The sequence below is a fragment of the Anabrus simplex genome, chromosome 4 (genome assembly GCF_040414725.1).
Source record: "Anabrus simplex isolate iqAnaSimp1 chromosome 4, ASM4041472v1, whole genome shotgun sequence".
NCBI lineage: Eukaryota > Metazoa > Arthropoda > Insecta > Orthoptera > Tettigoniidae > Anabrus > Anabrus simplex.
In genome coordinates, this window is record NC_090268.1 from 100,153,454 (window position 1) to 100,178,024 (window position 24,571).

General features: G+C 41.6%; 1 protein-coding gene across 5 annotated transcripts in view; it reads right to left on the bottom strand.

Moving 5' to 3' along the window:
• Window positions 1-24,571, bottom strand: part of LOC136871659 (high affinity cAMP-specific and IBMX-insensitive 3',5'-cyclic phosphodiesterase 8) — a 1,461,726-nt gene that overhangs the window by 205,365 nt on the left and 1,231,790 nt on the right. For all 5 annotated transcript variants that reach the window (XM_068227181.1, XM_068227177.1, XM_068227179.1 and 2 more), the window contains one exon: window positions 1,901-2,091. In XM_068227181.1, the coding sequence (XP_068083282.1) occupies window positions 1,901-2,091 (191 nt within the window). The remainder of the gene's footprint in view (window positions 1-1,900; window positions 2,092-24,571) is intronic.

Here is a 24,571-nt window from a genome sequence, read left to right on the forward strand (position 1 = left end):
TTTAGCAATTTGCGTTATACTTTGGTACACTGTAGGCCTGAACAAAAATGTGAACCTCCTGAAATGTTTTCCACGAGCCGCCACTGCCGGAAATTATATCGAAGTGGAGGATGTCTAGAACATAGACTACTAAAATGTATGCCGTTGAGATCTTCATGAATGGGCAGTTGTCGATTGTGAAGTGTCTTACGATGTTCTCGAATAAGGGCACTGCACCTTCGAAGATATGGTGGAGCGATGTGGTTTAGGATCGGGAGCCACCATTGATCTCTATAACTATTACAAACCTCTTTAATTAAATTCAGCTAGCAAAGCAATATTGATGGTCATCATCATAAATATGTAACTCCCCTTAAAAGAGCCCCAAATACCACAAATATTATAATGGCACAGCCTCAAATACCCACCACACTTTCCCTTCTCCCACCACTCCAGTGTCTGAAACCCATAATTATTACTGATGTAAATAAGGTCTAGGACTCCTCAAGACTTCATTTTCTAAGATTATTATAACATCACGTCAATTATTTCAACAACACAGTCAGATTAATGATGACAAATAAATAAAAATATAAGTAAATCTTTACTTGCAGTAAAAGTTCAGGAAAATTGAAAAGAGTTGGCTGTGCATCACTTCCAAGGTGTACAGTTTGTCCAGTTCTATCAAAACATTCTTCCTCAGAGTGATCCGACCAAAGAACAGCTGTTTTAGAAGGCTCCCAATTCTCCCGCCTGATACGCCTAGGATCCATGATCTTAGAAGTTCGGGTCTCGTGAAAGGAAACCTACAAAAATTAATTGGCATTTTGCTCCCAGAATATGCGAAATGAGATACAATAAACCCAAAACTCAAAACACTACCCTAGGAAGATTATTATGTACAGTATAAAAGCCACTGTCCGCCTCCGTGGTGTAGTGGTTAGTGTGATTAGCTGCCACCCCGGGAGGCCCGGGTTCGATTCCAGCTCTGCCACGAAATTTGAAAAGTGGTACGAGGGCTGGAACGGGGTCCACCCAGCCTTGGGAGGTCAACTCAGTAGAGGTGGATTCGATTCCCACCTCAGCCATCCTGGAAGTGGTTTTCCATGGTTTCCCACTTTTCCAGGCAAATACCGAGATGGTACCTAACTAAAGGCCACGCCCGCTTCCTTCCCTCTTCCTTGTCTATCCCTTCCAATGTTCCCATGCCCCCACAAGGCCCCTGTTCAGCATAGCAGGTGAGGCCGCCTGGCCGAGTTGTATCCCTCGACCCAGAGCCTGAAGCTCCAGGACGCTGCCCTGGAGGCGGTAGAGGTGGGATCCCTCGCTGAGTCCGAGGAAAAAACCGACCCTGGAGGTAAACAGATGAAGAAGAAAAAGAAGAAGAGATAAAAGGCACCGATGAAATGATTTATCCTTCTGCTGATCGGTTCTGTTTGTACATCCATAAGCTGAATACTGCGGCATGTTAATACCCCGAACTCTTCATTCAGATTTCTCATAAACACATACACATTGAAATCGAATCTTGTAATTTACAGGCATACTACAAGGCAACAAACCTAAATTCGTAGAGTACACTACTATTTCCTTTGCAATAACACAGCACAGAACACCCGTGGAACTACAATCAAGAGGCCTGGAGTCCCTGAACTAAGCATAAACAAAGCAAGCGCGCTCCTCGTGGTCGACTGCACCGTGCGCTCGCTGCCATCTTACTACGCCAGTCATCTTCTGTTCGGCTTACTGCTACCCAAGCTACCAGCCATCCATGTATAGAGATCAGTGGGAGCCACTCTGGATATCAATCTAGACCTCGAAAGCATATATCTCTTTTCCTCTCATATCTGTGTACCTGGTACGTTCTTAATTCTGGATACTGCTTAACATGAGGTCATTATATTTAATTACTACTACTCACCTGCATAAGGCTTCCCCATCCAGTGTCTTTGGGTGACGGTTGTCGATAATGATGACATCGTGAGCCTTCGCTGTGAACGTTTCCAGAACAGTCTCACGTGTCCGTACCATGCAACTTTCAAAGCCCAGCTTCTCGGCAGCTGACCAAAGCGCGTCGCTTTGGAAGTCATCTTTTGGGAACACAAGAAGAACCTGGAAAAAATAACAATAAAAAATTAATTAAAATACTTTACTTACAGTGAAATTATTTATTAAGTATAGGATATCAGTAAGGATGATGATGATGATGAATATTAGGGGCACATTATTTAAGTCATATCTGTCAGACATTATAGATGAGAGTGCAATATTTCTGAGCAAGAATTCAAATAAGGTATAACATTAGACAACAAAAATCCGATCGAGTGGCTTGCGTCACGCAAAACATTCGGGTGATAGTGGGTTAGAACCCCACCGTCGGCAGTTCAGAAGATGGTGCTCCGTGTTTCCCATTTTCACACCAGGTAAATGCTGGGGCTGTACCTTAATCAAGGCCACGGTCGCTTCCATCCCAATTCTAGCCCTTTTCTATGCCAACGTCACCATACGACCTATCTGTGTCGATGCGACGTAAAGCAATTTTTAAAAAGGCAACAGGAATTCCAAGTATAAACTAGTTTTAAGCCCTGATGATTTAATAATTTTATCGAAATGGTAAGAAATAAATTGCAAAAAACGGAGAAGAGTAGGCCGAAAGTTGACGATGGTAGTGATTTCTGTTTTAAGGGGGCGTTCAACTAGAGAAACCATCCCGTCATAATACTAATCAGAAAGATAAAAGGGAAAGGGGAAGGGTCATGAGAGGCTTGAAAAAGAAAACTCCTTACGCTTTGCAGAACTGATACCGTCGGAGTTCGAAGAGAACAAATGTTGACTAAGTGAGGCCGGAGAGCTGAAACGAAGAGGTTTGAAGAAGTAAGAGGAATCAATGCCAGACTCAGCTTGAATCCCTGGAAGTCAACACATCGTCCTAAATTGAGAGAAATAGGCGTAATTATATGGAAAAAGGGTATTAAATAGCTCCCGGACTATATAGTTACAATAACATATCGCGAATATCATATTCTGAAGGGAGAAGAATAAATCGTGGTGATAGAGGTACAAGGATTTGGAAAAAATTTCCAAACACCAAGAAGGTTTGTGTTAGATTGACGAAGGTTGGTGGGAGCGTTTATACATCTGAAGGATGACGTTCATTCAGATTTCTCGCAAACCGCATTAGCGTGGCGTTAGTAGCGGCTCCATGACGTTGCACATCAGGTTTGCATTAAATATGGGCTGTACTGTGCGAGAGCGTTAGTTACCGTCAGATTGAACGGGGTGACTGTGAGAGGGTCAGTGCCCTTACCGAGGCCGTATAATAGGACTACGGGAAGGTAGATTTTCCTTCCGCGCTATTGCAGATCGACTTAGCACGAATGTCTCCACTGTACACGCGTGTTCGCGACAGTGGTCACGAGAAGGTACGCTCGCAAGAAGACCGGACTCCGGACGTCTCCGTGGAACCACCGAGAGGGAGGACCGCCGTATTCGGCGTATGACTGTGGCGCAGCGGACTGCGTCTGCATCAGCAATTCGAGCGGCAGTTGACACCACAGTGACACAACAAACTGTTCGAAATCGGTTACTTGAAGGGTACCTCCGAGTTACACCCTGCGGCGTGCATTCCACTCACCACAAACCACCACCGCTGCTACTTCAGTGGTGTCTAGCGAGCGCTCATTGGAGGATGGAGTGGAGGTCCGTTGTGTTTTCCTATGAAAGCCGGTTCTACCTTGGGGCCAGTGATGACCGTGTGTTGGTTAGGAGGAGAGCAGGTGAGCGCCTGCATTCCACCTGTCTGCGGCGTCGACACACTGGATCTACATCGGGAGTTTTTGTCTGGGGAGCAATTTCATATGACAGCAGAAGCACTCTGGTGGTTATCCCACGCACCCTGACTGTAGATGTGAACGTCCGTCTGGTGTTTCGACCTGTTGTGCTGCTGTTCATGAACAGCATTCCCGGGGGTGTTTTCCAACAGGATAAGTTACACCCCCATACCGCTGATGTAACCCAACGTGGTCTACAGAGTGTTGACATCTAGCCTTGGCCTGCTCGATCCCTAGATCCTAATCCAGCACGTATGGGACATCGTTGGACGACAATTCCAGCGTCATCCACAACCGGTATTAACCCTCCCTGTATTGACCGACCAAGTGCAACAGGCATGGGACTCCATCGCACAAGCTGACATTCGGCACCTGCACGACACAATGCTTGCACGTTTGCATGCCTGCATTCAACAGCCAGGCGATTACACCTGTTATTAATGGATAAGCATGGCACATTTGGGACGGCTTTTCGCGCGCGGATATTAACCTGTAGTCTTGTATCTCTAATCAATTAAATATATTACCCCGACAAATATATTGCCAAAATTTCCGTATTCTACATTCCTTACTTCACGATGTTTGGATATTTTTCCGCTAGTGTAGATAGTCTAAGACCGATGATGTTGTTGATGATGATGATGATGCTTGTTGTTTAAAGAGGCCTAACATCTAGGTCATCGGTCTCTAATGGTACGAAATGAGACGAAATGCAATGACAATTTAAAAGAACAAACTTCATCCACTGACCAGAATTCAAAACGTGATGATGAAGAATGAATGGATGAGTATGAATTTGAAACAATCATTGAATTCGACCCGCAATGCCTCACTTTCCCAGGAACAGTATTACTGACCAAGAGACTGCTTCCAAAGCACAATCTTGAATCGATGATGCATGTTGTCTAAAGGGGTTCAATATCCAGGTCAACGGTCCCCCAAAATGGCACTTATCGCTACTAAGTAGAACCATAGTATTTCTCAAGTTGCGGTACTAATCAAAGGTAGCGTAAACTCACGGTGCTCCGAACAATATGGTACTACTCACAAGTATTGTATGTCGTACAGGTAACGCAAACCTATGGTGTTTCTCACATAAAGGCGCCACTCGTAGGCAACACAAACCCATGGTGCACCTCGCATAGGTGTACTAATCACGAGGACTCTTACTATCCCGTTGTGTTCCTCACATAGTGGGTACAAACCACAGGCAACTCAGACCAACAGTGTCGGTCATATAGTGGTACTAACCACAGGCAACGTAAGCCCATGATGTTCCGCATATAGTGGTACTATTCACAGGTACTGGAAACTCACAGTGGACCGCTCTCTGCTGCTGCTAATCACAAATCTATTATGTGCCTAACATAGTGGTACGACTCGCAAGTAACGGCGACATATGGCCTTCCCGGCGTGATGGTACTAACATTTCATATTTATTTATTAATACATCCATAACAGGGTATATCCCCAATTACAATGGATGGTACAAAATTCATTCAATGTATAATGGTACCTATATGTACAAAATAATATATAACAATTAAAAAACCAAGATTGTCATGACTAAAGAATAATTTAAACATATTTTCAATAAAACATACAAACATACAAAATATCAAAGTTAAAGGAGAGAAAACAAATTAGAAGAGAAGAAAAGAAAAATATTCGTAAGAATAGTAAATACACAAAAACATATACATTGGAAAAATAATTGTGGCATTTCATACGTCATATTTCAGTGCTGAATTAAATTCCTCTAATCACAAGTAGTTCCATGGTTATAATTCAATCACCCCCTTGGTCGCCCCCTTTAGTCGCCTTTTATGACAGACAGGGGATACCGTGGGTGTATTATTCGTCTGCGTCCCCCACCGACAGCGGGTGTAGGTCAGACAAGTATATATAATAACAAAATTAGTATTTCGAAAAAATGCATAATCACAGGAGTCAGCTGGGAAAAAGAGATTGATAGAGATTTTTCATTGGAACCAATTGACTTATGATCGACGATTCCCTAACAGTATTCCATTTAGCCACTAACAACTAGTTGTCAACCTTCCCAGAGACCAGCACTTAAGGTTCGAACGATCGAACTTGTCAGAATTAATGATATATTTACCACACGTGACAGGCGTCCATCACTCCTAGTTAGAGTCCACTACTGGCTCAGTTGACATATGATTACAAATATCGTACTTCTCAAAGCCATAGAGTTAGTATATTATACACTAGAGGTAGCATTGGCGCTGCAGTCGCGTGCGAAGTTGAACGAGCGCGCTGTTTGGCAAAAGCTGGATTGTTTGGCACTGTCACTAATGGAGCTTCCCAATAAATTGAAGTTTATACTTCTTTGAAGGAAAATGTCAGTCTCCTGTGCAGCTTATGGCTACATAGAGAGGTTCATAAAGGGCCATAGCATATCATTTCACAGGTATTTTTCCTTGAAATTCATTTTCGTACGTATAAAATAGTACTTTGCATGACACTCATTGTCATGTGAATTGGCCTACTTAGGCTGACTTCGCGACTGATTCCCCTGTGGGGCTGAATGAGATCCTTTGGATCTTACCTTGAAGACTGAAATTAATGTTTTACGAAATATAAGGGATGACATTTTCCTTTCACTGAATGGCCATGTGCATGATACCGAGCGAGTGGCTGCAGGCTTTAGGTCACGTAGCTGTCAGTTTACATTCAGGACATAGTGGGTTTGAACCCCACTGTCGGAAGCTCTGAAGATAGTTTCCAATTCTCACACCAGGTAAATGCTGGAGCTGTACCTTAATTAAGGCCAAAGTCGTTTTCTTCCCATTCGTAGCCCTTTCCTGTCCTATAGTCATCGTAAACCTGTGTATGTCGTTGCGACGTAAAGCAAATTGGTACAAAAAAGAAAATAAGGAAAGATGTGCATGATAGCCTGGAATTGTGGTCCGTTTTTCACTTTTTGTGTGTATTTATAGTAGGCCTATTAAAAGCTATTGAATATATTTTCTATATAGGCCTATACAGTTTTTTGTTTTCCCTTCATACAATGCGTGTAGGAGTCACCATTCATAGCTTACCACATTTTACAATGTAGAGACTAGATGTGCCACACCGTGTGAACATCTGAGTCCTTTACTTTCGTCAATATTATTATTCCTTTAAATGCCATACAGGACTGTATACAAGCATAATGTATAATAGACTGAACGAGTTTGAGGTGCGGTTAGAGCCTCGCAGCTGTAAGCTTGCTTTCGGGAAATAGTGGGTTCAAACCCCACTATCGGCAGCCCCGAAGATGATTTTTCGTGTTTTCCCATTTTCACACCAGGCAAATGCTGGGGCTGTACCTTAAGTCCACGGGCGCTTCTTTCCCTTTCCCAACCCAGCGTCGCCGTAAGGCCTATATGTGTCAGTGCGATGTAAATCAAATTGTAAAAAATATTGTAACTACTTTTTCAATTCTCTTCAATCATATGTTTTACCACTCTCCCTTTCCATTAACGGAAATCATTTTACAAGTTAAAATCTTAAAGCAAATCATACATTTCAGGAAAAGCTAAATAAAAACTCTATAATAGGCTGAAACCACAACCGAATGTCATATTTCCACTTGTAATGATGTTTAGAAAACATCGACAATAATAATAATAATAATAATAAAAGTGGCTTTACGTCCCACTACGTCCCAGGCTCGAACCTGCCAACTTGGGCTCAGAAAGCTAGGGTCTAAACCGGCGATGATAATATTTTGTCTACTTTACCCCAAAATCTCGCCAACGTTTTTAGGCCTAAAATTTCGCTCATCCGCTTCGTACGAGAGAGGACATTTTCGGTCGTTGGGCAGAATTATACCATATTCATGGTAATTTACACAAAAATAGCGAAATATACGAGCCCTCCTAAACGTATGTTGTTAGAAGACTTAATATGAACAGTAAATTGATTTTTGTTACTTAACTGCACCTGAACACCGTCCCCTTTTATTACGCATTTAATCCTGTATTCATGCTTTTTTGGCTTTCTTTTTTACTGGAGAGAAGCATCACAAGTATACTGTAGTATCTGAGAATATTTACATGTAAGAATTTTAAACCTTATGTATATCCACACAGTTTTAAAAGGCCCCGATTTAACATTGATGAGTACGGCGGAATGAGCTTTTTGCCAAACAGCTGCGATGTCAACATGCTCCGCTCGCTGCATTGATTCTCTCGTAGACGGTGGCGCCAATGCTACCTCTAGTGAATCATTTACTAACTCTATGCTCAAAGCGACTTTCAGTTTTCTATTGGGATTCTCCTTAAACGGCATTTCTTAACAAGGCTCATAAATATTTTATAAGACTAGAAAACTTTTCATATTGAAGAATTACTGATCTCTTTCTACAGCCCATTACAAGTGAAACAGAAAGCATATCTTTAAAACCCAGCATCTTTCTTTAAGGAATCAACAAAATGAGGTAAAGACGACGCAATCAAGTAGACAAATCAATCTAAACCTTACGACACCCCTAAAGAGCCTCGGACTACTCAACAACCATTGCTCGGTATGAAAACCTGCGTATTACAAAGTAACGCCTAATCAGCGCGACGCATCCTCTCTGCCGTTATTCTTTGTTGTTTCACTGACAGATAGCTTCTAAATTGTTCTCATGTTTGCTGAGAGATCTGGATCCAGCTATCAGATCCATGATTTGGCCGGGAATCGCACCCGGGGCCTTCAAGTGAGAGGCATGCTGCTATCTCCTAGACTGAGGCCTCGGACAAGTGACAAAAACCGAAATAATGTAGAACAAAATAATCGTAAAATACAATACATACGTTTGATATTAGACAAGTTCGTAGTGTATTAATTCATGCTCAGCTATAGCCTGACGCAGTGATGACGAACCTATGACACGTGTGCCAATAGGCGACACACGAACACGACTTGTGTGGCACGCCACACAATACACTAACTTATTATAATGTTTTAACAAGTAGTAAATAAATCGAAAATCTTGCAAGATAGCATATTTCATTGTTATGCTTTAATAAATAAGTGTCACAATTTTTTGGACATACAAGTTTAATAAATCTTATTCTGTTGAAGCAAAATATATCTTATTACCAAAATACACATGTTTTTATAAATGTAATGTTCAGTGATTGTGAGATGAAACGGCAAGCTGAAGACAGAACACAATGTTTGAATTGACAGGACATTGCCTTTAGACATTGACTGAATGTTCAGTGATGTTTGCAAAGCAACACCATGAAACATTCAATCGAATGGATTTATATGTAACGCAATCTAATACCTGATCGAAGTCAAATGAGGGGGTTTCATGGTGATTTAAAAGGAAAATAACCGACGGCACAGTAGACAACAAAAAGTAATTTACCGAGCTCGATAGCTGCAGTCGCTTAAGTGCGGCCAGTATCCAGTATTTGGGAGATAGTATGTTCGAACCCCACTGTCGGCAGCCCTGAAGATGGTTTTCCGTGGTTTCCCATTTTCACACCAGGCAAATGCTGGGGCTGTACCTTAATTTTGGCCACGGCCGCTTCCTTTCCACCCTTAGCCCTTTCCTGTCATCGTCGCCATAAGACCTATCTGTGTCGGTGCGACATAAAGCAACCAGCAAAAAAAGAAAAAAAAAAGAAAAAAGAAGACTTTGCTTTGGTAGCATAAGGGGTTAGCGTCACGAATGGTATCCAGCCATAAAAATGAGTCAAACTCATGCATATTGACAACTTCTCTCCCCTTCCCTAAAAACGGTCGGAAAAAGGCCTGTCCCTTATACTCCCTAGTGTTTATCAAATCCAGGCACGTTACCAGGAATTAAGGGACGATGATCGTTAATTTACAAGTAAATTAAGGAATTGCCGGAGTTGAGTGGCTCAGACGGGAGCACCATCCAGTAGCGGTGACTGGGAATTAGAAGTGTGGGGGGGGGGGCAAAACATATACAGACAACAGAAAGTAGCCGCTTTGAGGGATATAGTGGCCGGGAGGGGGGTATACAGATCAAAAATGGACAAAAAAAGCTACAAAATGGTAAGTTTTTGATGCTCTTTGAGCGAATTTCGACTGAGAGGTAAAGGTTGACAGTTTACTAACTTAAGTGCGGCAATAATAATAATAATAATAATAATAATAATAATAATAATAATAATAATAATAATAATGATTTTTTGAGATTTTGATTCAATACTATGCAATATATCTTTCACCAAAGAAGCAATATTACACACGTATTACAATTAAATAGAAGAACGGTGTGATTATAAAATTAAAAAATTATTTAGTATTTGACTACACACTAAGAAACTAACAGACAATATTAAAGAGCTTGCCAGGTTGACGAATGCACGCGTCAAGCAGGTGAATCATACCTCAGTGTCCACGACCTTGGCAAAAATATACCCCTGTTACGCTTCCTCATAGCATTTGCGAAGTCTCCACTACTTGCTGTGGCGCCATACAAATCGGTTAGCCGCGACGAACGACATTTTGTGCGTATTTTCGATAACAATTTTGTTAATTGAAATGTTTCACAAATTGATTTTTTAATAATTCCTATAATTCCTAGTTTCAGGCGGCTAAAATGGAATGTAGTATTTTCCCTACAGAGTGGGGGGAGTGGCGACCGTCCCCCTTCCCCCTCGCTCCCCTTAGTCGCCACTACTGGCACCATCTATCGTCAGGGAAACTTTGGAGGGAACCAGCTACTAGTTCGTTCGATTAGTCTTTCGCCCCTATACCCAGCTCCGACGATCGATTTGCACGTCATATTCGCTACGGACCGCCATCAGGGTTTCCCATGCCTTCGTCCTGGCCAGGTGTAGTTCACCATCTATTCTGAACCCAAGCTGGTAGGTTCGATCATGACTCAGTCGGTAGATTTACTGGCACGTTAAAGCGCTCCTGCACCTCAACATGTCCAAAGACCGTACAAATTAATGCAGTTAGAAGGACGAAAAATTAATTTACTATTATTATTAATTGATTGACTAACACTTTTCTAGAACAAATTTCCATCACTTCGAAAACTGTTAAAGACGTAAATAACAATAGGAATGCTGAAAGACAGATGTGCATCCAGACGCCACGTGCCTTTTGGGTGGAAATTCAAGCTCAGGATCTACCGTGACGGGAGGTTGGGGTAGAAATATGACAACTGTGCTAATCATGGTACTCATTTAAAAACAAATGGCTGCTCGAAGTTGGAAAATATATTCAAAAAATAGACACCACTGATGACACTGTAGTAGACAGATCTAAGTTCAGAAAATTAGTCAACAATCCATGCACTACCACCAACACAATCTGGTCAGAAGATCGCAAGAAAAGTCACAGCGAGGAGGTGAAGAGATTTTTGGAGAGGCAACGGCATCAGCTAAATATGTTCAGTCGCACTCCTTAGTCGGGCATAACGAAGAAATAATAATAATAATAATAATAATAATTTATTCATTATCAACGATTTGCTGCCTTTATAACATCCTATTGCAACTTCCATCCTTCCTGTAACACATAATTCTTCAGTTTTATCCAGCATTCCTCGATAGCTTTTTTATAATATAAATAGCTTTTTAAACCATTTTATTTGTGCCTCCTAAGATCAATGTTCTCGAAATAAACGCTCACTTATTAATAGAAACTTAGGCTAATAGTTGATGAAAACCTACAACCTGTTTTCCAGTCAATGACCAATGGGATGAATGAAGCCCCATCTAGAGGCGAGGATAGGAATTGTATCGGCTGCCGAGGCCTGTCGCACTCCTTTGGGGCAATGATTGATGACTGAGAGATGAAATGAAGTGATAGTGGAGAGTGTTGCTGGAATGAAAGATGACAGGGAAAACAGGAGTACCCGGAGAAAAACCTGTCCCGCCTCCGCTTTGTCCAGCACAAATCTCACATGGAGTATGGCTATATGGTTAGCGAGCTGGCCTTTGGTCACAGGAATCCCGGGTTCGATTCCTGGCAGGGTCGGTAATTTTAAGCATAATTGGTTAATTTCGCTGGCACGGGGGCTGGGTGTACGTGTCGTCTTCATCATCACGTCATCCTCATCACGACGCGCAGGTCACCTACAGGGGTCAAGTCAAAGGACCTGCATCTGGCGAGCCGAACTTGTCCTAGGACACTCCCGGCACTAAAAGCCCTACGCCATTTCATTTTTTCCTCACATGGAGTGACCGGGATTTGAACCACAGTATCCAGCGGTGAGAGGCCGGTGCGCTGTCGCCTGAGCCACGGAGGTTTATTTAAGCCAATATATATTTATTCGTATATATAATGCTATACGACCTGTCTTGAGGACCGTCCATATCGCCCGAACTAAATACCGCGTGATTCAGCCACACCTTACAATGCAGCTTTACGCAACCCGCACTATTAATTCCGTCCTGAAAACATCTGCCCTGCCGGTATGCTCAGACAACACAACCGGACATCATGGTATTTATCGCCTCACCATGAAAGGACGCCGTAATATTATACTCGTATTAAACACTGGAAGACATGCGTGTGCCTTCTAGATCATATGAGCCTGACACGCCGGCGAAACACTACATTGATATTGTGACCGCACTAAACTTATACATGCTACAAGCTGCACAATGTGTCCTACGGAAGCGTAGCGTAGTTGATAAAGTCGCGGTGGAGAGGGCTTACGTGTGAGGTGGGAGGTTCGATTCCGGGGCAAAGATTCCATATTTCTTCAAATATTTGTTTAATTTGTACTGCACGTAATGTAAGTTCAGTACCCAATTCATGCAAATTGTACGTGAATGATTGTGCTTGTGGCCCTAAGAAGGGCCGATTAGTTAGCAGGCCGGACGCATACGGACCGGAATAATAGGAACACAACTGCCCTGACAATGTTTGATCTCAGCAAATGCTCGATGTGATGACCGTTTTTGTTTGTGTACAGTCGGGCCCGGCGTCCAATAGTTCGTCTTGCGCGCTGAAGCATTCCAGATGTAATTGCTCGGCAGGTGTCCGTGATGAGTTGCCAGAGCTGGTCCGAGTTTTCTGGCGTTTGAGTGTAAACGACGTTCTTCAAATGCCCCCGGAAGAAGAAGTCTAACGGCATTAAATCCGGTGATCTGCCGAACCAAGAAACAGGACCTCCTCGTCCTATCCACTTCCCTGGCTGTTCCTCGTTCACACGGCTACGAACGGGTAAAGTTGAATGTGGCGGAGCTCCATGCAGTTGCCACCCCATCGTCAAGCGATCGTGCAGGGGCACATCCTCCAGCAGCAGTGGGAGTTTCCAACGCAGAAAGTGCAGGTAGCGTGGGCCCGTCCAATGGCCCTCAAAGAATTAAGGTCCAATCAGGCGATACCCCAAGGTTTCACACCACACACTCACTCCTCATCGAACTTGATGGGCCGCCTCTCGCACTCAGTGAGGTATGTCCGAATTCCCATGGTTCATGTCATGGCGATTTACCTTCCCTTTGTTGTGGAAGCGCGATTCGCCCGAGAACAAGATGTGCGATGCGAATGCTGCATTATTGTCCAACCTCCCTAATAACCACCGACAGAACTCCATTCGAGCTTCGAAATCCCGCCGATGGAGCTCTTGGTGTAGCTCAAGATGGTATGGGTGAAATTTATTTTCATGCAGTATTCGCCAGACGGACGGTTGGCTGGTGTTCACCTGTTGTGCAAATCACCGTTGTACTGATGTATGGATTATTACGAGCTACCTCCAGAACGGCCTCTTCTGTTTCACTTGATGTAACGGGCCCATCGCGGACTGGTGGCTGCTTGGAAATTATGCCTGTTCTACTTAGGCGTTTTTTAATATGGCGGAATGTCGTAGCAGCCGAGTGTCGCCTGTCGGGGTATCGTTCGTGGTACAGACGTAGTGCCTCACACGCATTTTGTCTTGTTTCCCCATAAATGAGGAACATGTCAACGTATTCCTCTATGGCCTCTATGGGAAACATGCCAAATGACAACAGAGATTACATTCAGGCCCTAACCAGCGGAGAACGCGCAGGGCTTAAGTTGAATAACAGCGTCTTTGTAATGTTTGAATGTGGCAAACGTGGGCCTGTGTTTACGTATTCAAACATCATACCGAAGCAGGATGCAGGATTTGAACCGCCGATGGCAAAATCCGTCGCTTGCTAGGCGAACGCCTAACCATACCCTCTACGCTACACTGCTCGGAACATGCTGGTAGTACGACGAGAGCAGAGTACATACGCCATCCGGTTCAGTGTTTAAGACATTAATTAATGCACTGTTGCCTAGTTTTATGCATTGATTCCCGTATGCTTTACACCCGGTCACAAGGCGCGACACATTAACATAGTTACATGGTCGGACGTCGCTACATGATTTCAAGGCGTCATGTTTTGCGAACCGACGATATAACCTGTCGCTAGAGTTCAGAATCGTGTGCAGAATGTGCTCACTGGACATTCGTACCATGCAGTACGCCTGCAGGAGAATAGCTACCTTATAACCTTGTCGCCCGTTAGTTGGGTTGCATAAAACTACATTGGAAGGGACGGCTGAAACACAAGGTACATTCAAAAAACCTACAACCTGTTTTCCAGTCATTGACCGGGTCAGGGATGTAATGAATAAAGAAGATATAGGCTGTTAGTACGATAGGATCGCCATTCCCAAAGTGATTTATTAATGAATGATAGATGCTATGAAATGAAAATGGAGAGTGTTGCTGGAATGAAAGATGACAGGGAAAACCGAAGTACCCGGAGAAAAACCTGTCCCGCCTCCGCTTTGTCCAGCACTAATCTCACATGGAGTGACCGGGATTTGAACCACGGTATCCAGCAATGAGAGGCCGACGGGCTGCCGTCTGAGCCACGGAGGCTCACAAGGTAATTTTAAAAAATTGTTTAAATTTTCGTAGACTCAGACAAGTCGTGAAAAGTTAAACATATGATAAAATTATTCACATTTGAACAGGTTAACAGGAAGATTTTACGCGAGAAACTTGGAAGAAAACTAGCATGTCTATTAAAATTCTACAGAATATTGCAGTTTCAAACTTCAGATATTAGTAAATCTTCACATTAGTTTCGTTCCACATTCAATGAACTTCAAAGCGCTAGAGGGAAGTTTGAACAGAATAAATGAGCTTGAGAGTGTAAGAACCAGCAGCACAGTTGAGATTGTGTTTCCCGAACTGGTTCATTAGCTTAGAGTGGAGGAAATATATTCGCATTATTATCCACTCTGGTTGTTTCCGAAAGGGCGCAACAGCAGCAGCAGCAGCACTTTGCATGCTGTCGTGGCAGTAAGGTAATGTCTTGTGAATTGCGGAAACAAGCTCTCGTGAAACTCGTTGTCTTGCCCAAGTAAGACTCACAGTCACAATTTTATGGAAACTACAGTACATAAATCCGTCGTCATAATTCGTTGCTTAATACACATTACGAGCATCCTGATATGGTAAGAAGTATTAGACAGTACGAGTTTCGCTAGATATTACAGCTCTTCTACGGGTTGTTAACTCTTTCCTATACAAGCATTTCATGGAAGTTGTATCATTTCACAACGTTTGTCATTCCTTGTTGAGCTCGTGAACATTAGCGCTGATGGAATATATTTAAAAGTGAATTTCTATACAATATAAGGTCTTTCTTATTATGATAATCTACTGCTAAATGTTATAAGCTTTTACAAGTTCACGTTGGGTGAAGTGGCACTCTTCATAGCTTAAGTACTAGGCCTACATGATCCATTTTCCAACATCTTGAAGGTAAAATATAATTTCATTTCTCTCTTTTTTTCTTTTGCTTGTGGTTTAATGTCGCACTAACACATTAAAGGTTTTTGGCGACAGAAGGATGGGAAAGGGCTACGATTGGAAAGGTAGCGACTGTGGCCTTAGTTAAGATACAGGCCCAACATTTGCCTGGTGCGAAAATGGGAAATGGAAAACCATTTTCAGATCTGGCGATAGTTGGGTTCGAACCCAATATCTCTCGAATGTATTATTATTATTATTATTATTATTATTATTATTATTATTATTATTATTATTATTATTATTATTATTATTATTATTATTATTATTTAATAGTAATATTGTGTGAAGTATAATTCTCTTCAATTTTGAACTGATAATCTTTAACTGAAACCTAAATGAAAATATTGAATAATTAATTTTAAAACTGAAGATTATCCCAAAGTTCACACAAGCAAGCCCTACAGAAAGAGAAAATGGAACTTTAATGATTACTTTTCTACGACTCTGTGAGTACTGGATTTCTAACAGTAGATCTCTGAATGGTGCAACATCGCAGTCTTATGGTGGGTCAGACTGAGTGTGGAAAGAACTGTAATTTTGTTCAACAAGCCACGTTCTATCGAGCCATGGATCAGTGGATATTGCCCGTAACCTTTATTGAAAAATCTAATCGTGAAATATGAACTTTGGACCTGCAAGTTGTCAGACAAAACTAGCGATAATTGGCTCCATGTTCCTTGTCTGAGTCAATCAACAGAGACTTCACAAAGTTGATCATCCTTTCCACTTGGAAAGTGCCTCCGGCCAGGAGAGAATTCTCCTGAGAAGGGTTATGAAAACCGTCACTGACGTGAGACGCTTCGCTGATAGATACAGCCAACGGTACGGAAATACGTTAAAACTATATGTTTCTAATGCAGGCCTTAATAACGTCAAACGTTGACTTGAATTATGGAAAAAAAGGTATCTGAAGATAAGAAAAATAAATAATAATAAGAATATCATTGTTTTCTACGTTACACTAACTACATTTAACGGTTTTAGGAGACGCCGAGGTGCCGGAATTTTGTCCCACGCGAGTTATTTTACGTACCAGTAAATCTACCGACACGAGGCTGACGTGTTTGAGCACCTTGAAATACCATTGAACTGAGCCAGGATCGAACCTGCCAAGTTGGGTTAAGAAGGCCAGTGCCTCAACCGTCTGAGGCACTCAGTTCGACAGAAAAATAATCAAGTAAAATTGGCAAGGATGACATGCAAATAAAATCTTCGAGATAAAAATAGTGGCCATAGAAAAGGTGGTGATGGTGATTACTTTTTTACCGGGAAGTAACAACAGAGCAACCATCCTCTTTTAGCGTTAGTCAGAAGAAGAAATGAGGATAATAAGAATTTTAGGCTTTAAATTAGCCACAATTTGAATAATGTTATAATTTTTTATTATTTTAATATGATTTTATAATAATGTTAATGTTCGCCTGTTTATCAAAAACTTGTCATTATGAGGTGAATTTAAGGTCGGGCCTGCCCCCAAGTTGATCGACCAATCGAAGAATGAAGGTTTCGGCAAAGGAAAGAGAAGGTAACTAGAATACTATCAGGAAGGGCCACGAAGGGTGTGGAGATGAACTAATGCCTAGTCCTACCACTTTTCCCACACCTGTGGGGTCACGGGTGCTAACTGCGTAGCACATGTGGATTTGACCGTGTTTTACGGCCGGATGCCCTTCCTGACGCCAACACTAAATGAAAGGATGAAATCACTATTGCGTGTTTCTGTGGTGGATGCTAGTATGGTACGTCGTCTGAATATGATGGGGAGAGTGTTGGGACGGACACATACACCCAGTCCCCGAGCCAGGAGAATTAATCAGAAGCGATTAAAATCCCCGACTCGGCCAGGAATCGAACCCGGGACCATCTGAACCGAAGGCCAGTACGCTGACCAATCAGCCAACGAGTCGGACGGCAAACCTAATACAGTCGCAGTAGGAATAAAACGAGAGTTAATCTAAGGTCAAACAGGAAAGCTGAAAGTAAGAGTATGAAATAAGTAGAAACAATGCCAGACACCAACCAAGACTTCCCTTTTCAAACCGCCAACAGATATCGCTGATATGTTCCACAGCCTCCAGGATATTACAGTACAAGTCTATCGGTAATGTTTCTTTTGATTTGACTATCATTTGCTATTTATTTAACGTCACACTAATACAGATAGGGTTTTGGACGACGCTGAATATGAATAAGCTTGTGAGATATTGGCCATGGCCTTAGTTAATGTGCTATTACCTGGTCTGAAAATGGAAAACATTAACCAGCAATTTGCCAAAACTAAGCCTACAACTCATGACTCATACCATGTAGCAAACTCACTCCGATTACTTTTATTACTTATTATTTAATTATTATTCTTTTATTCGTTTCGACCCTTAGGATCTTAGTGACTTGTTCAACACGTCTTCGTTCTTTCCAATACCATTCTTTCACCACTCCTATGGCTCTCTGTTTCTGTGATTTACATCTTGATCTTAGTATCGGTCCATTTGTGATTTTCGACGAGCTTTTTGTAAACAGATCTATTCTGCACAGTTGTTAGTGGATATTTCTGTGGCTTGGTTCTAAAAGGGTCAATGTCAAACAACTTGTTTTCGAGCTATGAGCATTTGAAGTTTTGCTTATAGTTTTAAATTAGTTTTTTCAACAACTAACTTTAAATAACTTTATACTTTGTGGAAGTCACCTTATTAAACGCTAATTTTTTTCTATCGTATTCTTTAAAAATTTCCAGGTCTCTAATCTTTATTGGTAATCTAACATTATTGGCAAGGGCTTATTTAATTAAACGTTAACTGTTCGTTTAGTACTTAACAGAGACATTGGCCCTTTTAACATGTTGCGAGTCAGGATAAAACGCGTTTGTATCAGTTAATATCTCAATTTCGATAAAAAAAAAGTGACATTGGCCTTTTTAGAACCAAGCCACAGATTTATCTATTATGCCAATAGACTTCCCTAACTTCGTTCATGCAGTTATGTCCCGTTAAACATGTCGCATTCCATATCTTCTTTGTTAACCTGTTGTCATCCATTATTATTATTATTATTATTATTATTATTATTATTATTATTATTATTATTATTATTACTGAAAACCTACAGCCTGTTTCCAGTCATTCGATCGGGTCAGGAATGGAATGAATGAAGTCCCCATCTACCGGCGAGGATAGGAAATGTGCCGGCTGCCGAAACTTGTAGCACTCCTCTGGGGCAATAATACGTGACTGAAAGATGAAATGTTAATGGAGAGTGTTGCTGGAATGAAAGATGACAGGGAAACCCGGAGTAACCAGAGAAAAACCTGTCCCGCCTCCGCTTTGTCCAGCACAAATCTCACATGGAGTGACTGGGATTTGAACCACGGTATCCAGCGGTGAGAGGCCGGCGCGCTGCCGCCTGAGCCACGAAGGCTGATTATTATTATTATTATTATTATTATTATTATTATTATTATTATTATTATTATTATTATTATAGCCACGTTGACCGTCAAGGGTCAATACTTCGGAGTAAGACAAAGTTGATGGAAAGGAAACTTTATTTTTTAAGTTTCTTTTTAGCAATCGTGCATGGTCTTTATTTTACGCAATCTTGGAAGTCGATAGGGGCTGCCTGGCCGAGGCGGCAAAGGCGTGCTCGGTTCGCCCGGAAGGACGTGGGTTCGAATCCCCGTTAGGAAGTCATAAAATTTAAGAAAAAGATTTCCACTTCCGGAGGTGCATATGGCCCTGAGGTTCACTCAGCCTACACCAAAAATGAGCACCAGGTTAATTCCTGGGGGCAAAGGCGGCCGAGCGTGGAGCTAACCACTCTACCCCATCACGTGCCAAGGTTAACAATGGTGGAAGCCTTTACCTTCCACTCCTCCAAGGGCCTTCATGGCCTGTACAGAGGTGACTTTGCTTTGCTTTTAGAAGCCGATACAATGAGGTTGGCAATCTTGTTAGGAGTAATACTCGATTTCTCTCTTTGACCTAAAGACCATCCTCCAAGCTTTCCTGCTTGAATGTTCATTTTCGCTTGCGCGATGACTCCAAACTATGTAGTAGTAGTAGTAGTAGTAGTAGTAGTAGTAGTAGTAGTAGTAGTAGTAGTAGTAGTAGTAGTAGTAGTAGTAGTAGTAGTAGTAGTAGTAGTAGTAGTAGTAGTAGTAGTAGTAGTAGTAGTAGTAGTAGTAGTAGTAGTAGTAGTAGTAGTAGTAGTAGTAGTAGTAGTAGTAGTAGTAGTAGTAGTAGTAGTAGTAGTAGTAGTAGTAGTAGTAGTAGTAGTAGTAGTAGTAGTAGTAGTAGTAGTAGTAGTAGTAGTAGTAGTAGTAGTAGTAGTAGTAGTAGTAGTAGTAGTAGTAGTAGTAGTAGTAGTAGTAGTAGTAGTAGTAGTAGTAGTAGTAGTAGTAGTAGTAGTAGTAGTAGTAGTAGTAGTAGTAGTAGTAGTAGTAGTAGTAGTAGTAGTAGTAGTAGTAGTAGTAGTAGTAGTAGTAGTAGTAGTAGTAGTAGTAGTAGTAGTAGTAGTAGTAGTAGTAGTAGTAGTAGTAGTAGTAGTAGTAGTAGTAGTAGTAGTAGTAGTAGTAGTAGTAGTAGTAGTAGTAGTAGTAGTAGTAGTAGTAGTAGTAGTAGTAGTTTCATATATACCTTTGTAAACTACCGGTATATAATTTACTAGTCCATAATACACTCAGTCTCTAGAAGGACAGTGCGATGATTTTATCTTCCTCCTACCGAAGTCTCCGTAGCTTCTCTAGTATTCAGTCACACGCTCCTGGCAAGCTATCATTGCTCATTTATTTATTTATTTATTTATTTATTTATTTATTTATTTATTTATTTATTTATTCATTCATTCCTGACTTACATTTGTGGCGAAGTTAGGGCTCACGGCCCTCTCTTACACTTAACCACTATCAACTTATGGGATAGCAACTTCGTAAATGAACATGGTAATACGTATCAGTGCTCTACTATTGCGTACTCTTGTATCTGTCTGTAAAATAAAGTTCCTCCTTGGGAGCTCTGGATAACTTACCTTTTGAACCTAACTTATAGGGCTTACATACATACATACTGACAGTACATGATTTGTTTTGGGAGACGTGACTCAGGCAAGTGAATAACAATGACCTGTCCATCGAAGCTGGTGTTTTATATGAGAGCCTCCAGGTTAGTTGTATTAGCTTGCTCCAAAACACATGCGTTAGTGCTTCTGTCTTGCCATTTTATTCCTAGAATTCTCCTAATGCAGTGTTGATGGTATTTTTCCAAGTATAGTAAGTGCCCTCTGGATTTGACCCAAGTTTCACAACCATAGAGCAGAGTTGGAATAACAACGGCTTGGCATACCTACAGCTTAGTTTGAGTACTGATGTTATGGTTTGTCAAACACCCTAATTCGTACACGACCATAGGCTGCGTTGGCACGGCATATTTGAGACTATAATGAATTTCAGCGTTAATATTTGCACACATACATACATTACATAATATGCGGTATTTTATTATAGACTCTTATTCTGTTCTGCGTTTAGTACGTGAATGTCCGTGAATGAAATCAGTGGCTGTAATAAACTCCCACTATCAACTAACGTTCTGACCTCTCTACTTCAGCCCCCGTGTTTGGAGGAAGAAGTACAACCATAATGCCCCTGCCTGTCGCAGGTGGCGACTACAAGTGCACACTCCCCAGGGACTATCAATTTGGGCGTGTGCTCCAAATAGTATCTAACTGTGCCTGATATTGTTTCTATTTATGAAAATTTCCTGATATTTATATTTCTTATTCGACTTTTCTCGGCATTCGATTTACAATTTGCTTTACGTCGCACCGACACAGACAGGTCTTATGCGGACGATGGAATAGGCAAGGGCGAGGGGAGGGAGGGAAGCAACCGTAGCCGTAATGGATGGTGTTACCCAGTTGTACTTCCTCTTAAAACAACGATCACCACCATCACTACGACCAATTAAGGTACAACTCCAGCATTTGCCTTGTATGAAAATGGCGAAGCTACGGTAAACCACCTTCAGGGCTGCCGACAGTGGGGTTCGAACCCGCTCGGTCCTCGGTCTTCCGAGGTCATGGTGGTGAATGAAATAGAGTGCCTTGAGTGTCAGAAAACAAGTTCGACTCCCCAGATACAGGTCTTTTGATTTGACGCTCGTAGGCGACGTGTGCTACGTGATGAGGATAAAATTATGATGGAGACGGCACATACACCCAGCCCCCGTGCCAGCGGAATTAACCAATTATGGTTAAAATTCCCGAATAAGCCGGGAATCGAACCCAGGACCCCTGTGAGCAAAGGCCAGCACGCTAACCATTTAGCCACGGAGCCGGACGTGGTGGTAGTGATTGTTGTTTTAAGAGGAAGTTGCAATGGTGACCGAGTTCCTTGACGTGTATTGAGCTGATAAGGTTAATCATTTTGGCCGTAGATGAGAATATTTGCTTTCAACAAGATCAGTATCATACTTTTTGGTGTTAGTCCTAGAGTTACACAATAATATATTGTTCCAAAACATTCTGTCACTTTCCTTCTTATTAAAACAACATGATAAAGATCTCAAAATATGACGCACAAAACATGGTATTCCATAACGAACAGAACAAAGATGATACCCAATCATTGTAAGAGGGAGTACAACCAGGTAACCATCCTTTCTGAACAAATTAAGTGGAAACAAATATGAAAATTAATTTAAAAACTATTTATTAAACGGAGGAATTTGAAAAATAATTTGTAAAATAATAAAAAATTATTTTATTACGCCGGAAAGGACACTGAGAACTTGAAATTTAGAACCCCTCGATTAATCCGCTCTCCTACTTAAAGTGAATGACGAAATCAGCAGCTAGTACGAGTTCGGGTGTCTCCTGCAGACCGAGGTTCCGCCTTAACCGATCCCATCGGTATTAGGCTTGCAAATTCGAGGGAGTCTATCATTGTCGCGCCTTTCCCTTTATCTTTTCGATACCACATTCTTCGAAGTGCCAGGGATGGTCATCTACGAAGGGTATCCAATATACAATGCAACACATGTTTTTTTCTAAAAGCAGGTTGGTTTTATTGAGGACTAGGAAATGTACACCTGCTTCGCTACGGTATTCTACATTGTATACGCATTTCTCCGTAAATTACTATAAATACAGTGCGTAAGACTATATTACATTGCGCTACAAACGGACTTCACCATCAGACGACTCGTTCAGTGTTCTACATGGTTGGTCCTGTGACATTTTCCCTTATCTCCTATATGTATGGGTTAGATTCAGTTATTCACTGAATGGGGTGAAATTTGGTACAGTTTTCACATACTACTTTATTTTTTTTATACTCATGTGACCCTGGAATCATAAAAGTTTGCGAACATATGGCCACTGGTCATATCAATGTGCCTGCCCAATGTCCTGATTGCATCTTTCCTATAAGTGAGCAAAACAATAACATACACGTGTATAAAGTACAACATTAATTTGAACTCAATAAATGCAGTACTATTTAACGAATAAGGGATAGAGATACGACAAAATGTCATAGGCCCAAAGTTGTACATCTCTCCAAAATGAAAGGCGATCTTTTGTGATACGACTTACGGTTTAGCCACCAATTATTCCGAAAGGAAGGTCTGCAACGTCGTTAAAATTGCATCCATATTTCGATATTTTTCGGGGCCAAAAGTTATACATTTGCATAGCTTAAAATATTTCCTCAAGAAAACGATTGTCCAGCTTTCGGGATTAGCACTCGCATACATACGGAGTAATAAAATTAAGGAAGCAAAATAATACATATAAGAAAGCTGACATTAATATAAAATGGATTATAACTGAGGATAGCCGGATGACCACAAATATGTAAATACCAAGTGAATGTTTTTGAAAATCAAATGCCCCTCAATAAATTATGCTGGTGTGAGTTATGGATATAAGAAAGCGGTAACAGAGGATAAATTTAGGCGCAGGGATTCTTAGGTAAACAGATAAGATGAGTAATGGCGTTATTGCTTGTGCTATTCGAGGACGGTTATAACCTCCAACGATATTCCGCCAATATCCCGCAGAACGGCCAATTGACGCCTCTCTTGCCTTCTACCCAAGGAACAACCACGAATTTAAATACATGATCAGGAAAATGGCAATAAGTTACTTCCCTGCTGGCATGCAGTCAGAGACGTTGCCATGGTAACCTGTAGGTTCGTTATCGGTCTGTCGGTCACTCCATGCAGAGCATGATACCCGCAGAAAATAGTAAATTCCTCCATCATTTGAAGAATAAGGTAAATTATGAACATAACTAAAATTGTTGATAATGAAGATCCGTTTCACGTATTGTCCATGGAGTTTACAGAAAATCAATAGTATAAGAGAAAATGGGTGGTTTTCCTATAAACTCCCCGTCTATTCGAAGATTTTAATATGATATGCATATCAAAACCTTCCTCGGGATGAGTAAAATCTAAATATGAAGTTTGGTTGAGATCTGTCCAGCCGTTTCGCCGTGATGGTGGAACAAACAGACAGACACGAAAAATAAAAACCACCGATTCGGTCTTGAGTTGACCTAAAACGGATAAGTATCTGAAAAACTGGCTAAAGAAACGAAATTACAGACAGCGGACCCCCTAAAACTTTATTTTATAGATTCAAGTACACCATGTTATTCCCCAATCCTTTTGCTACAATACCCTATTTTTCAACATAATATCCGTTCAATAGTGCGGCCTTACGCCACCGTAATGTGAAGGCCTGTATGCCTGCATGGTACCACTTGACTGGTCGGAGCCAACGTCGTGCTGCATCTATAACTTTCCCATCATCCACGTAATGCGTCCCGCGTGGTGCACCCTTCATGGAAGTCAGAATGCGCGAGGTCCGGGCTGTAGGGTGGATGAAGAAGAGCAGTCCAGATTAGACAGGTTTGCTCAACCTTGTTGTGATGATGAAATACGCCTCACCGTGCCGTGTTTTTGTCCACCGCCAGGTCTCCGTAAAC